Source organism: Tachypleus tridentatus, chromosome 12 (assembly GCF_004210375.1).
Source record: "Tachypleus tridentatus isolate NWPU-2018 chromosome 12, ASM421037v1, whole genome shotgun sequence".
NCBI classification, from domain to species: domain Eukaryota; kingdom Metazoa; phylum Arthropoda; class Merostomata; order Xiphosura; family Limulidae; genus Tachypleus; species Tachypleus tridentatus.
In genome coordinates, this window is record NC_134836.1 from 6,730,807 (window position 1) to 6,748,027 (window position 17,221).

The following is a 17,221-nucleotide window of genomic DNA, read 5'->3' on the forward strand; positions in this document are numbered from 1 at the left end:
CTGGAATTACTTGAGAAATTTTATGTGAGAAATGTAACATGGTATTAATGCATGCAAGCACAAACTCAATACCTCTTGCATAGAATTGGTGCCAAAAATATTTCATGTAATATTTGTTAATTTATATTTTATCAGCATTTTTGTTAGAGAAACACAATCCTGAAGTCTATGAGCATTATCCATGCATTTTGTTTTCCATACTGCAGTGATAAATGGTGTAAAACAAAAATGATATAATATCCAATATCACAGTGGAAGTTAAAAGTCAGTGTGTAATGTTAAGATTACCTCAAGTATTTAAAGCAATACAGTTTAGGTTTTTTTTTATTACACATATATTAAATGTGCATAGTTATGAAAATGAATTTATCATCCAGAATGTTAAATTACTGATGTTTATCATTAAAGAAAATTAACTACCCATGAGTTATTGTAAATAATCAAACAAAATGCAATTAGAAAGCATTTTGGAAGCAAATATTTCTAAAATATGAATAAATTTGTTTCCCTGTTAGAATGATTAGATCATGAAAAATTATTTCTATGAAGCAGAATATATAATCTGAAGATACTTGAAAAAATATCAAACTCAGTACACTACTGTTTAACTGCTAGTGATTCATCTACTGTGATCAGACAGCTAGTTTTTCTTTACATTATAAAATAATAGAATTACACATACAATGACCTCTTCAAAATATTTTATTGGTTACTACAACAGTAGTTTATAAGCTGGTTACCTCAACAATAAATACAGATCATCCAGAAAGAGAACACAGATAGGCAGCATAAATTATTTTTCACCATTTAGATCTTTTATCTCATCAAATGAACATGTTCATAAATTATCTTCACACTACTAAAACTGAAATTTATATGAATTGCAATGACACCGATGGTAAATAAAACATTACAAGAAATGAAAAATAATTGATGTTGCTGCACTAAGGTCATGTAGAAGAAGCATCATTATTCCTTAATATTATATACTTAAGATTTTGTCTAGGTAAAGCGGGAAGTGATAAAGTGATCAAAACATAAATGTAATTATCTATTTACTAATTTGTATGGAAAGAAGGGGTAAATCCTCAAGATCTCTCAATAGGAACTTAAAACTTTTTACATCAGTGGAGCATATTCACCTTCATTTCCATGGAATGTTCTTAAGTGTTTAATGCAATTACAGTTCATGTAGTTTTCGTGAACCTTTTACAACCATTATATAAAATGTTTCTTACTTCTACAAAAACCTTCTAATATTGCTAATGTTTAATTAAATTTGTGTTTGTAATTAATAAATGTTATTTTTACACATTTTATTAAACAATTTCCTGACATTTTTTGAATTAATTTCCTTGGAAGCATAGGACCTTGGGGAAAAAAAAATTCAAAATATAGATAAGAAATAGGTATAGTGGGGAAAAAATAATCTTTGAAACACTGTCAGTGCATACATTTTTGATAACACATTTGTAATTAGCCACTACAAATTTTAAACAGAATTAATTCAACACTATTCCTAACTCAGTTTATGTTTCTAAGAGGAATTGCTTACTTTATTCATTTTGCTGGATCAAGTCAAACTGAAAAGTAGTGCTAATGTTAAAACTTGGCACTTACAAACTGTAATTACCTTTCACACAAGTTAACATACCACCATCTAATCTTTCAAAAGTAATCCACCAAACGGTGCACATATATTCTTACAAACCAGATTTTTTTCCACAGAATCTGCAAATTCCATTTACTAAACAAATACTTGTGGGTCTGCAAAAAGCATGCTTACACCTACATGTTGAGAAGTTAAAAGCATTACAAATATGTGTAGGCCCCTTTCACTTTAAGAAAAGATAAATATTTGGATGAAAGTGAAACCTGTCTTAGCATTAAGAAGTCAGATGTTCATGCATTTCAAAAAGGGACAAAACAGCTACAAACAAGTGCACATATTACATTTTTATTTTCATTGATTTTTCTTTTAAATAAGAGATAACTGAAGTTTTTGTATCACACATTGGTTTAAATCATTTTGACTGTTCATGTCTTTAACACAAAGAGGGTGTATTTGTATCACACATTGGTTTAAATCATTTTGACTGTTCATGTCTTTAACACAAAGAGGGTGTATTTGTATCACACATTGGTTTAAATCATTTTGACTGTTCATGTCTTTAACACAAAGAGGGTGTATTTGTATCACACATTGGTTTAAATCATTTTGACTGTTCATGTCTTTAACACAAAGAGGGTGTATTTGTATCACACATTGGTTTAAATCATTTTGACTGTTCATGTCTTTAACACAAAGAGGGTGTATTTGTATCACACATTGGTTTAAATCATTTTGACTGTTCATGTCTTTAACACAAAGAGGGTGTATTTGTATCACACATTGGTTTAAATCATTTTGACTGTTCATGTCTTTAACACAAAGAGGGTGTATTTGTATCACACATTGGTTTAAATCATTTTGACTGTTCATGTCTTTAACACAAAGAGGGTGTATTTGTATCACACATTGGTTTAAATCATTTTGACTGTTCATGTCTTTAACACAAAGAGGGTGTATTTAAAAAATATGTTTAAACTTATTCTTCAAGGCAAACTAACTACACAATATTTAGTAATATTTTTCACACTCAAGTAAACAGGTGAAAATAACATTCATCTTATGGGTAACAAGACTGATAACCAATTTCCTGAATTGTTTCAGTATTTTTGTCCAAAACAATAAATTCAAAAATAAAAATAATTACATACATCACTGATCCTACAATGTTAACAGACACAGTATTGTCTCACTGATATATAATAACAAGCATACATTTTTAATCCAAACAAATCTAAACTGATTTAAAATTAATATGTGGTTAACAAGCCTTATTTCTAAATGGTATTTAATTACTAAGTAGCATCCTTAACAATGATACATGCACAACAAATGCAACATATAAGATGTTAAAGTTTGTACTGACAGCATTTTATACTGACTTGAAAACTATTGCAGTTAAGAGGTAAAAAAACTAAGTCAATGCATATTTTCTACCTAAACTGTTGAAGTTACAGAAATAATACATACATGTATTATTTAGTTAGAAGCATAAAAATTAACTGACAATAAATATACTACACAGTAATAAGAGGGTTTCATGACTTTAACCAACATTTTTATCATTTTAGTCTAAAATACAATAGCTGATTCAACTGAGTGCATTTTGAAGAGAAACTAAAACCTTTGCCAATCTAAGATGGAACATTACAATATTTATCTTAGCCACTTTTATTCCTACATAATTAATGACTTCTTCAATATAAAGGAAACTGATGTGACACATATAACTTGAAACAATATTTGGCAATACACGGTTCAAAGTCTTTCATTTTCAGAACAAAAGATTGTTAACTCTCGTTTCTAATACAAGAAACAAACTCTTTATAAAACTTATCAACTTTTGAACAAGGTTAATCAAGACATTAGTCAATCAATACTATACTTCCTTCTTCCATTAGTATATATTGAAAATGAGTACAAGTGTAAAAATGTGTTATACTCTCAAAGAAATCAACTATGATTTTTACTTTCTCTAACCTCTTAAGCTGCAAACACAACTGATGTAATGGACTTGCAGAAAGATGCAAAATTAACTACACCACAATTGTCACCCAAAAAAACACTAATTTCTTTTAGGTAACATATCAACATGCACACAGGAGGGGACAAAATTATCCTGAATTCACAGTTCAAGGATAACTAATTTTGAGGAAAACTTTCAATGGATATATGTAACAATGAGCTAGTGTCAGCTTGAATTTGTTGTTACCACATCACAATAAACAAACATGTTCACTCACAAAAAGAAACATCTTTGCAATGACCGTAAAACAGTCAATTGCAGTCAAATGTTAGGATTATTACCTGCTAGCTGTACCATTTTCTGCTCAGAAAAAACAAGATATTTATAATAATTACCTAAAAAAGCTCTTCCTGATAAAACATATACATACATATATACATCCTCTAATCTTTTTTGCTTACTACTTTACGATAGCCCTTCTTTCCATCAAGACTTTCCCAATCATCAACATCCCATGCATCATCCCAGGCATTCTTACTTCCTGTGCTTTTAGGATCGCTTCCTACAGCCTCGTCATCAAAATTTATTAACAGTTGCTCTCCTTTTTCTTTTCTACCATGGGAAAGCAGTGGTGATCTTCCATCTCTTGTCTTCGATTTTTGTTGGGAGAAAGAGCTAGACTTCTTGTCTTTGCTGGCACACTTTTTAGAACTTTTGGAAGGTGAATTCAAGTTCTTGGTTCCCCAGTCATCATTTCCCCAATCATCACTACTTACATCAACTGAAGATTTGCTCGTCTTACTTGGAGAGCTAGTAGTGGATTAACAGATGCATTACTTCCATTCAGTATGTTGTCAGTATATTTATTAAATATACCTTATTTTTAATTCATTGTCTTGTTTTACTGTATTATTATCTTAATTTGCTAAACAATATTTACTTTCCTTTGATAGGCAGGAAAATGTCAAAGTATGATATTAAACTTATAAAACAGTGTACATAATATATTTCAAGTATCTGAAAAATTAGCATGTTTACAGAAAATTAACAGTTCTTATTCAAATATTACTATAATAAAATTTTAATTTCTATGAATTTTTTAAAAAATAAGTTATTTAAACCTCTACAGTTTCATTATTCATCTCATTTTCATTTCATTCTTTAAGTACTTTTCTTTACAAATTAACAAATAGTATCAAGGAAACATTTTGATACAAATAATGAACTAAGCAAGTGAAGTATCTACTAGGTAATAACTCCACAAAAAAGCAAATATATAGATCCCAGCATTCTGCTATGAACATAATAAGTGGTACCAGAAATAATAAAACAGGATAAGCTCAAAGGGACAAGATTTTAATTGCAGTGAAATGTGGCACATGGTAAAAACTGCTATTAAAAGAAAAATGAGCACACAGAATGTTTAACTATGGTTTGAAAATCACACAGCCAAAAATATAATTGCAAACCAACACTTGCTAGAGAAAAAAAAAAAAAAAAAAGTAAAAGCAGTGTAATTCCAGTTGGAATTACATAACAAATTTACAGGTAGTTCTGTCAACATGGGATAAGAGATTGAGAGTCAAATATGTTATTGCAGCCCCACCAGTAACTGAAATAGACAAAGGGTATTGAATGAAGATTAATGATCAATACAGGTGCTCATTCTTTTCTGCTTAGTGCAGAAGTAGCATGTTACTGACAAATTACCTAAAGTTCTTTAAACTGCTAAGATCATACCAATTTATAAAAGTGGCTATTCTTATCAGTTGGAAAATTATTGGCATATTTCTACCCTCTCTGTTAAATATATTTTGTAAAAAGATATCATTAAGATCTTCCAAACCAATAAGGTCAAGTTATTCACAATTTGGTTTTAGTAAACATACGTCTATTGAAAAGTGTATATTGGCAATCACTACAAAGATTATTAAGGCTAATGAGATCTGTTTGGGTTTGTGGGCGAGATATCATCAAGGCATCCGAGTGTAAATAACAAAATAATGTTTTATAAATATACTATCTATGGCTTAGGTGACAACATTTATAATATTCTAAAATATAATTAAATAATATGCAATTATACACCACAGTTAACTCTCTAACAATGGATTTGATCAAAACAGCCAACCTCCTAACCATTTTACACTTGCTATAGTTTCCATACTATAACTTGTATTACAGTATGTTTATCTTCATAAAATTTGTCAGACTTTTAGTGAACATTAAGTCTTTTCTAGACAAAAAAAATCAATTTTTTAATGAGGTATTTTTACTAAAGATTTCTCCAGGAATATATATACAGTGTTAATAGTTTGAGTACAAAATCATTACCACATTAAGATTAAAAATACTCTTCACCTAAAAGTTTTTTTTTTTTCAGTAAAACTTTATATTATTTTCTCTACTCTTAGTCTATCGATAAAGTTAGTAAATTTTATGAATATCATAACCACCACAAAAATAAATAAAAGGTCTTTAACTGTTGTTTTCAATATTTGGATTAACTATTGTATAAAAGCACTTTTGTATTTGGTTACTTATCCCATCTGGTTGTTACACTTTGTAAAATAAACCAATTAATTAATAATAATAGTTGATTAGAATAAAGTAAAAAAAAAAAAAAACATGCTGTAGTAAGTAATAAATACAATAACATAAAGAGTTTATATTAAAAGGAGTAATAAGGTTAAGATGTGGATCTATGTAAATATTATTAGATGCTCTAATAAAAACAGAAATACAAAGATTGTGTGATAAAATTTTATGGGGATAAAAATATAAGGGGTGGAATGAAATAACTGCTAATTTGCAAATATTGGATGTTCTGTAAAGTAGTATTTTCAGTATAGATGGAGAAACATGAAAGACAAATGAATATATGATAGTAAATTAAGATGAAAATCAGTTGACCGAAAAATTGACTAATGGTAATGATGCATGTGTGTGTGTGTGTGATTGTGGGTGCGCACGTTTTCTTTTATGTTCTTTAATGATGTAAACTTTTATATAGATTATTTGGATAATTTTGTAAGCTTCTTATCATTCTTTCCTCAAGAAAAATAAGAGAACCTTTTGTTGGAATTGTCAAAAACTGTCAATATAATATCACACCAATATCATAAATTTAAATAGGAAAACACCCAGGCACTGGCCTCTGAGGAACTGCATTACTAATAATGATCTGGTTTGACTTGACTGTGTATGTATATTTTTTATAACAAAGCTACATCGGGCTATCTGCTGAGTCCACCAAGGGGAATCAAACCCCTGATTTTAGCATTGTAAATCTGTAGACTTACTGCTGTACCAGTGGAAGAAATAGTAATGATGCAACACAAGTTCCATATAAGGTTATGCAAAACTTCAAGCACACACGTAATTTGGAAATACACTCCTACTTGTAACATAAGAACTAGAAACTAAGGTTTCTCTTATTGGCACCAAACAGATGTGATTGTGTAAGAGCAAACAACAAATGTTTATGTCAGACATTATGGTGAAAGGAAGTAAGCTCACAAAAATTCCAGAAACAGAACTAATAACAAAAAGCATTAAGTAGAGAAATACATGGGAAAAGTCTGTATATGTTAGATACTTAATGGTTTGTATTCATAAGTTTTGAGAAGTTAATTGGTCCAATACCAATGTGAATTTAAACATATGAACAAGAAAAAATAAATGATCTTTTTCATAGAAGAGAAGAATCACGTGCAACTAATTTTGCAAGTAACTTGTAAAAAGTTCTATTTTCCCAATTTATGTTGAAACTCTGATCTCCTGTTGTTACAAGTCCCTATAGATAATAGTTTTTAACCTTGGCAGTTCTACTGTGCACTGAAAACACACATTTAACAACTCCTTGTAAGTTACTGTTACTATCTTTCACCTATTCTAACAAAGTATTATATTCAGAGAATTAAAAGTAATAGGAATTCCTTTAATTGAAGATTTAACTAAATTAACAGAAGACATTATTAACTCTTAAAAAAAAAAGATATTGGAAATATATGAAGTGTAATTATAACTGAAAGTTCATCTAGGAGTAATTTAGCTGAATATTTGTTATTATGGAAAGACTTCTCAACAAGTAATTATTTTCCAGAACAATGTATTTAGTACTAATGTGAGTTTATTCCAAGACAATTTCAAAGGATTTCATGCAAAAGAGTATATTGTATTAAACTTATGTTGTGTTACTTTGACTCAGTGAATTCTTTATTCCAAATGTTTGTGGCCCGTGAGCTTAACCCACAACTGAATAATTTGGAACCGAATAAATTCTACTCGTAACCTGTACGATACTAACAGCTACGTGAGAGGACCAATTATCAGAACTGTCTACTTAACTTTCTGATACCTGTAAGTTAGATATAGAGGAAAGAACTAGGATCTTCTTAAGATGAACATGATATTTTATGGTCATTTAAATCAACAAACTATGACAGAATGGTGAAATATGTGAAGGGTGTCCATCAAACTACCTTAAACACAAGGATATGTCTTTGCTAACAGAAAGGTAATTTTTTTTTCTTTCTAATTACCCTGATAGAATTAACTTTTGTTATTATACAGTTACCAGTTTTTGTCAGACCTTGGCCTATGATGATAATTAGCAGAAATACTTTATACTGGTTTTGTGAATTATGCATTATTATTAACTCATCTCAAGCCTATTAGAGGATAAAGCATATGTTAAATATATACCTATTTTGACTACTCTCTTGACCACTGCCCCATTCCCAGTCATCTACTAGATCTCTCTCTGGACTCTGAAGTTGATCTTGGAGTAATGGTGTGTTACTTTTATCTGGATCTCTGTTTCTGTACAAACAGAATAACTTAGTACACAATACGAAACATTTACAATACAAAACGATAATTAACATATATTTCATTAACTCTAGATAATTTGTTTTTATAAAAAACTGTTTCTGTGCCAGTTTTTACAGACATTATCATCATTTATTATTTCTTTTAGTTCTGCAAAGGTTTTTCAGTAATTTTCAGACCTTTTTCATATACATACAACCTTTCTTTTTCTTCAACTGCTTTGTAAGTACAAGATTCTCCCTGATGCTTGGTTCACTGAAGCAAATTTTGTGTTAAGAAAATACTTCTGAATCCAACATATATTCCTAAAGTTCACATTCACACCTACTCTCTTTTTTCTTCTACTATGACTGAATTAAAGAATACAAGTTTTACTCAAAAGTCACAAAAACAATTTTTCTAACAAACTGATGTTTGGCCTGGCATGTAATGGTGGTTAGATGCTCCACTTGCAAAGTGTGGGTCATAGGTTCAAATCCAAACATTGAATATGCTTACCATTCAGTCAATCCCACTTTTCTGTGGTAAAGAATATATGTAGAGTTAGTGGTAAAGGGTGTTGAGTAACTGCTACTTACCTAGTCTAACACCTTTAGTTTAGAGACAGATAACCTTCACACCTTTAGTTTAGAGACAGATAACCTTCATGTAGCTTTAAACAAATTTCAACAAATAAATCTAATGACTTACCAAATTTTCGAGCATTTGGAAATCAATCACAATACAAATTTTATATTTTGGTAATAATAATACACTTATTTGTTAGTAATATCCTTTTATCAATAAATATTAAATACATTTAATACATCTTTTTGTTCTAATTAATAATCATATTACTTAGTAAACACTTAAATCTAATTTCATGAACATTACTTATCTAAGAAGGATATTACTCAATTTATCAGGAGGTGCTATTTGGTAAAAATCTTTCCTTATCCACTTGCAATACAAACAAATAATACTTAATTTGTAAACTGCACCTTCAATATACCCAAACAATACTGAATCTGTAATCTGCACTTTTAATACAACTAAATTAAAAACAAATTCATAACTGGTATCTTAAATACACACAAACTATACTAAATCAGTAACCTTGAACAATTAGTAACTTTTGAAGATCCAATCAATATCCTTGTTTGCTAAATTTAGATCACTCATACAAATAATGACACCAAAAACTAGCTGTGCACATAGGAACAATAAATCAACAGTAGCTTTGCTTAATTTCTCCCTCTAGCCATAAAGTTATAAACTAAAATATCCTCACCATAATATTAATGAAACAAACAAAAATATAATCATTCTAAAATTTACAAAGTTCAATTAATAACAGTATCCACAACATCACAACTAATCACAAAGTACTAAAATCAAAGTAAAACATCAGAACATTTTAATGACTAATTGATGTTACACTATTGCATGACAAGAATTTAACTAAATCAAACTTACAATCTTGACTTCCTTATACAGAATTCAGTAATTTCTTTTTAAGCAACTTAAAAGTACAAGGATACAAACCATTATGAAAGATGATACTGTTTATACTTGCATATACCTATTTCAGAAAGTATAACAGTAGTACAAAGTTCAAGATTTTTACATAAAGCAACCAATCTGCAATTATTGCACCAAATGCTAAATTCAATTTTTGAAAAACAGAATCAACACTACTGTTACATATAACTAGCACAACAAGTTGTACTACAAGTTATTACATCCTCAAATTCCAAGTCAGATCACAATGTTAAATATATCTGACATGTAATACTGTTTTAAGCCTTTTTCTGCAGTCTTTGAGTTGGCACCTCCCACACCTCTTCATGTCTCATGAACTTCTCATCCTGACTTCTTCACAAAAATTAACTAAGCCTTGCTACTTATCTAGTCTATCTAACACCTTTAGTTTAGAGGTAGATAGTGTAAATAACCTTCATGTAGCTTTGAACAAATTTCAACAAATAAACAAACAACTCTAATGATTGTTTGTTTGTTTGTTAATTTTCTCAGAGTGCAAGATGAAGTGAAACACGAATTTCTAAGCAGCCCCAGTTGTCCTTTAAGCCTCAAAATTCCTGTCACAAATTATATTTTTGTTTGATCATTATTTCCTCTAACTATATGTCAATCAACAAACTATATATATCTAACAACTAACACAAATTAATAATTCCTTGGACTACAATTCAGTCAACTCTATCATACACAGGTTGTCCCAAAACATGTATACACACTTTGAATGATTATAACTCACTTCAAACTGTTAGAAAGTCTCTACCGATCTCCAAGAAAATCTGTTTGGCAAACAGCCCATGAGACAGGCATCAAAAATTAAGCATCCATAGCATGTTGAAGCAAGTTCATTGGAAAAGGTTTATTCTGGCATTAGTCCATGCCCTCAGTGAAGATAATCCTGACTGGAGAGTTGAATTTTGTGAGTGGTACCTGGCAAAATCTGCAGAGTTTCCAAACAAGATTGTCTGGAGCAATGAGGCCACATTTAAGTAAAATGGCTCAGTTAATCACCATAATTGCACCTACTGGGCACCTCAGAACCTGCATGTTACGGCTGAACACCACATGAAGTTACCAGGGGTTACACAGTGTGGTGTAGATTATTATCGTTGAGCGTAATTAGACCAATTGTTTTCAAAAACACAGTCACTGGTCTCATTTACCTGAACTTGCTGCAAGAATCTGTTATGCCATGCATTCGAGAGCAATTTGGAGATGAGAAATTTTATTTCCAGCAAGATGGAGCACCTCCCCACTACCATCATAATGTGAGGGCCTATCTTAATGAAAATTTGCCAGTCAGCCTGCTTCAATTTCCAGCATGGCACTTGGATTGTTTGGCATCAACCATGACCAAACTCCTTTAAAATGATAGGAAAATTATCACATCCCTGTGGGTCACTGTTAACCCTCTACAAAAAAATAAAAATGAAGGGGAACAAGACAGATAGGTAGAAAGCAGTAAAAGAATGACAAAATGTCTGAAAGTAGGTAAAAGAACCAGTATTGAAAAGAGACAGATTGTGACCTGAGAACACACACTCCTTTGGAAAAATCCTTCCATCAGTAGCAACACCAACTCAAAGAGGATTGTATCCATTAGTCTTCCAAGACAAAAAAGGAAGATAGCAACTGTTCCATTAGATTAGCAAGACCTTACTGATCATAATTCTCTCCAGGAGACAAGCAAATTGATCAAACAGCAATGGCATGACCCAAGAAGATACAGATGACTATTGTCTCTAATGGATTATCAGATGGCACAAACAAGGTATGTACATGTTGGTAAACCAACAGTGTCACATATTCATAGACTCATTCATCACACAACCTGTCATTTATGTATAAAGGAAACTACCAAAATGTGACAGTATCAGCAGATTTTAGGATTGTTTCCTGTATAACGAGATACATAGGATGATAAGAATCAATCAAGGCCTTAGTGTCATTCAAAATAAAACAAAACTCTTGAGAGTTCCATTGTGTCAAAGTGGCAGGTTTTATTTAAGTGGAGAAGAACTAGAGGAGAACCCTTCTGCCTGTAACTATGCTGTTTTGCTTTAGTAGAAAGAAGTTTTTCTACCTCCATAAAATCTTCCCTGGGTTGATTGGACAGATCTCTTTCAGAGGATGGGAACTCCAGAGACAGAGGGCATAAGTAAGTAATGGTCCTATTCTTAGGGGCCAAAGAAGATGGACCAGAGCAATCACTGGATGCAAAAGTGGGAACAGAAACAGGAGTAGATGTGGTCTTTGTCAAATCTTGTATCCACAGAGGGAAAAAAAAGAAAAAAGACTTAATATGGTTTGAGAAAGACTCTGAAGGAAGTACAAAAAGTTCTGTCTGCACTCACACTGCAGTGGAACATGGTATAGCAACATATGTCCAAGAAAGTGTAACAGACAAGAACTTACAAGCCTCATGGTAAGAAATGTTTACTGTATATAAACATTGTACCTCTTTCTCCTCCAGCAAGATGAAAAGTAAATGTGTCTGTAATTACCACAGATGATACAGTGAGAACCCAACTGACACTTGTAGCCTTCATGGTCTTTGCCACCACAACAAACACACAAAGAATCACGACAAGAAAGCACCTTAGAAAACTAAGTTATTATGATATAATGGATTTTTTACTGTTATTTGGTTTTATTTTTATCTTTAGAAATCAGAATTGAACAACAAAAAATAACTAGATTTAGTAAGACTGGAAACTAAAATAGCAGGCAGAAACTTTTAATTTAGATTTTAGTAGTGTAATGTGTAGTATAATGGTAGATTAGGCTTAGTATACATAATGGTTCTTCAGGCTTAGTTTCAACTCAACTTGCAGTGAGATTGCAAGACAAGTTAAATTGTTTTATTTAATAAATATAGTCTAAAAACTAGTTAATTGTAAAACTTGCATTTAACAGTGTTAACAACAGGCTACTGGCATTTATTTTAATTCTACAAATAATACAATGATTACAACTAGTTCAGGGTTTAAGCAATCCCAGTTAGGTGCAAGGAATAGGTTTTATCTGGCAATTTTGGACTACTATGCACTTTTAAGAAAGATAGTAGCGATAATGTTCAATTAAGAGAGTTTGAGGGTTGGAGGAAAAGTTGAAGGCTATCCTAACTAAAGTTTGGAAAATGGATAAAGAGAAGTATAAGCTATAGAAAATGACAGCATGAAGAGTTTAAGCTTTTACTAGCAAGAAAAGCATCAGCCAAGATTAGCAATGATATTAATGAAGTTAGAAAGGGTAGTATTATGGTTAAAAGTAAAGACAATATTCTACTGAGCAACAGATTTCAGTCCTTGGTTTACGTACACAACCAAATATTGGAAGGAAGGAAAGCAAAATGAATAGATAAAGAAATGATTCATGAAATTAATGAGGTCACAGTTATAGGTGATTCCCTGACATGGCAGTCTTTGTTGTGCATATAAGTACTAACATTAAAAGGATGTGCAAGTCAGAAGAGCTGTATGAGCATTTAAAGATAAAGGCCATAAACTAATTATGTTAAAGATACTGCAAAGAACTAATTGTGGAGATGAAATGTGTTTAGTAGGTCACTAGGGCTAAATGCTAGGCTGAAATTAATAAGAAAGGATGAGCAGGTTAGGCTTGTGGGATCAGTTTAGTGGGAGAAGGGAACTTTTTGGAATGGATGGTTTACACTTAAGTCGGAAAGAGTCCAGCATGTTTGGAAGGGTTATTAACTCAGCTGTAAGGGAATTTTAAACTAGGAATAGATAGCAGTGGTGGCAAAGATAAACTAAATGAAACAAAACTGACATATAGAGGAAAGTTTAGCATAAAAAATCATAAATGTAGTTATAAGGATATGCATAATTGTTACTATTGTTATGCTAGAAATATAAGAAATAAAATAGATGACTAGGGCACTGATATGAATAGAAGATTTTTATGACAGAAATGTCTTTGAAATCTATGGTTAGAAGTTATCTAACAGAGATAGAGTAGTTAAGAGAGAGGAAGAAGTGACTATATATGTAAAGTGTAAGTTGCATCCCATTGAAGTTGAGAATATTAAGGATAATAGCAAAGACATTGAACCCATTTGTATTTATGTTAGAGAATATCAAGAGAAAAGGTTCTTAGTAGGAATTTGTTGCAGATCACCAGATGAAACTGATGAAATTAGTCAGAAATCTTACAATGAGATTAAGATTTCAGCTGTTAATGAAGAGATAATTATAGGGGACTTTAATTTCAGACATGTTGACTGGGAAATACTAGAGTCAAACTATGAAAGAGAAATGTTTCTGGAAGCTGTTTAAGAAGGATGTTTTCACCAGTTGATCAAGAAAGCTACTAAAAATGCTGTTTTAGATTTATTGTTAATTTCTAATATAGATATGGTTGAGAAGATGGAAACATCTAGGTACAAGTGATCATTGCTGTATTAGATTTGATGTTTTGTTGCATAAGGAAATGAGGAATGATACTTTGATTCCAAAAATTTTTTTCCCCCAAGGGTTTTAGAGGAAGTTAAGGATTAGATATGTGAGCCACAAATTTTGTAAGCTCTTAATTAGTGGACAAGTACCAAGTTATTTAATTCCTATCTTCAAGGGAGATAACAGAAGTTATCCTAATAATTTTAGGCCTATTAATTTTACATCAGTTGTTGGAAATGTTCTGTACAGTCTAATAAAGGATACTTTCCAAAATAATTTAACAAAGCTTAGAATTTTATCAGATAATCAAAACAGTTTAATCAAAGGTAAATTCTACCATAACAATATTTTGACATACTTCAAAAATGTTATTGCATATGGAGATGAGGGTAAGAGTGTAGAACTGATGTATCTGGATTTTCAGAAAGCATTTGACAGAGTGCCACATAAAAAGCTTGTAAAGAAATTTCTTTATAGATGTGGAAGATACATTAACTAATTGGATAAAACAGTGGCTCGATGGAAGAAAGAGAGCTGTTATAAACAGAGTTTAGTCAAACTGGATTAATGTTGAAGGTAATGTACCTGAGGGCTTCGGAGGATACAGAGACCAACAACTACCTTGATGTTCATTGCATGCCTGAGAAATGCACCCCTTAGAAACTTTTCTATCACTTCTAGCCAAAAAATAACTGATTGTTCCAGCATCTTCTGCCCTCACTGAGTGTTTGTGTAGTATCAAAGGCAAAATCTTCAGACCTGATCACTGCCAAAATATTTGAGAAACTGATGTCCATAAAGAAATATGGGCAGTTACAATAAGTCTCCTTCAAAAATATATTTTTGTTCTAAAGTTTGTTATTGCATTTTGAAAGATAAAGGTATTGAAATGTTATTATTCATTCATTTTTTATTTCAGTTTCTAAAAAGTTTATTTCATAAAATAAAATACTGAAATCTTACCATCTGCTGTTTTGTAATTAGCACACATTACCTGATGAAGTATTCATGAATACATTTCTACATATTCAAATGTTCAGGTACTAAGCATTTTTTCCCACATTTGTTTTAGTAGTTGATTAATTACTTCACTCCAGTATTTGCTTTACCCAATATGTACCATATAATACAAATCACTATTTCTGCAAACTACAAGTCAGCCAACTATGTTCTACATTACATATATCATGTTTTATCCAACAGATTTTATTATAACCTGTTAACGATTTATTCCATCACATAATGTGTAACATCTGCCAATGATTAAATGCACTTTATATGAGAAATATGTCAAGTTTTGTGTTGTTCTTCAAAATATCTTCTCCCATTACTAATTGTGCTCAACCAATCACCTTGATTATACACTACTGCATACAGTGCAATTCCCACTGTAACATGTTTTGCAAAGAATACGAATTTCACAATTAGTTCACATATTTCAACAAACCTTCCCTGTATATGAATGACAGCTTCCATTACCTCATTCAAGCAAGCCAAAGTAATAAAGTTTCATTGGAACTGCATCAGGAGGGCTTGAAAGTATGTGGCTAAATGGGATTGTCATAATTCCAGCTTCTTCAGCCATCTTGCTTGGGAAAAAATTAAAAAAAAAGTTTTCAATTTGATTTGTGGCTGGAAGTTTGAAACTTTTGCTTTTGAACCTTTACCAAGTTCAGTTCCTTGTTTATTATGTTAGTAACTGAGTTAAGGTGATCTTTCATAACCACAGCTTTCATTTTGAAAGTTAGAGAACTGCTCCAAAAATATTACGGTTGGAACCCCCATATACATTGTTGTCCTCTTCCTCTGTGGCAAGTATTTTCCCATTTTCATGAAGAACACTGAAGGATACCTTCTTCAGGGTGTTGTATCTTTGGGTTATACGTAACATAACATTCTCACTAAATAAATATCCTTTCTCTTTAAGGATTCTGATAAAGTACTACAGCCATGAGTATCCTAGAAACACTGGATTATCAAAAGCAATATACACAAATGAATGAACAGTATTACAGTATGCCACATGTCAACTCATAAGCAAATGCAATTACTCGCAAAGCGTGATTAACCTTGTGTATTATTCTTTCTCATGCATCATTTTGTCTTAAACATAACCAAACTAAAAGTGTTAAACCTTGTGTATAAAATCCATTCATGCATCTTGCAGTTACTTCTTGATAAATACTGTAAGATAAAGCTTAACTTAAACTTTCCATTCAAGCAATACAATCACCATAATCACATTTCACTCTGCAATCTCCTGAAAAATCCTGTAAGAACTCATAGATTCATAAACGAATTTGTAAATGGACTTGGTACTGAAGTAAGTTTTATAAGTTACATCACATATACCAAATAAAGTAATGAATTCCACTTATCAAACCTGACAAATTATTAAACTTCCATTGTCACAATACTTATATATCCCCCACTACAACAATGTCATGTGACATTAGAATTTTCTATCACCCCTTCAAAGTTTACAAGATTCAGCAATTTTAAGTTTCATACAAGTAATTACATATTAAACACATCTTTTTTTACTGTGTACCTGTAAAGTACCTGGCACTGAAAACTGTTTATAAAAGGTAGCAGTGAAAGAGCTAATCTTGAGTAACCAATTCTAATCCTTTGAATGGCACAGTTTATTCTTTATATAACAACTCCAATTTCAAAGATGATTATTTTTTTATTTGTACATAATAGAAATTTGTTGCAATTAACTGCAATGCTTTGAGTCAACACTGGTTAAGCGTATAAGTACTTAAAAGCAAGCATCTTAAAAAAACCAAATATAACGTTTATAACAAAAATTTATAAGAAAATGTCAATTTGCTTATTTATACTGAGGAAGATAGGCTGGAAAATAGCAAAAGA

At 31.1% G+C, this 17,221-nt stretch overlaps 1 protein-coding gene across 1 annotated transcript in view; it reads right to left on the minus strand.

Moving 5' to 3' along the window:
* Positions 1–684: 684 nt before the first annotated feature.
* The window catches only part of ArfGAP1 (ADP-ribosylation factor GTPase-activating protein 1), a 76,058-nt gene continuing 59,521 nt past the window's right edge, over positions 685–17,221 (minus strand). Inside the window, exons 12-13 of the mRNA XM_076469634.1 lie at positions 8,283–8,399; positions 685–4,385 (exon numbers count right to left, since the gene is read on the minus strand). Coding sequence (XP_076325749.1) covers positions 4,019–4,385; positions 8,283–8,399 — 484 coding nt within the window. The 3' untranslated portion in view covers positions 685–4,018. The remainder of the gene's footprint in view (positions 4,386–8,282; positions 8,400–17,221) is intronic.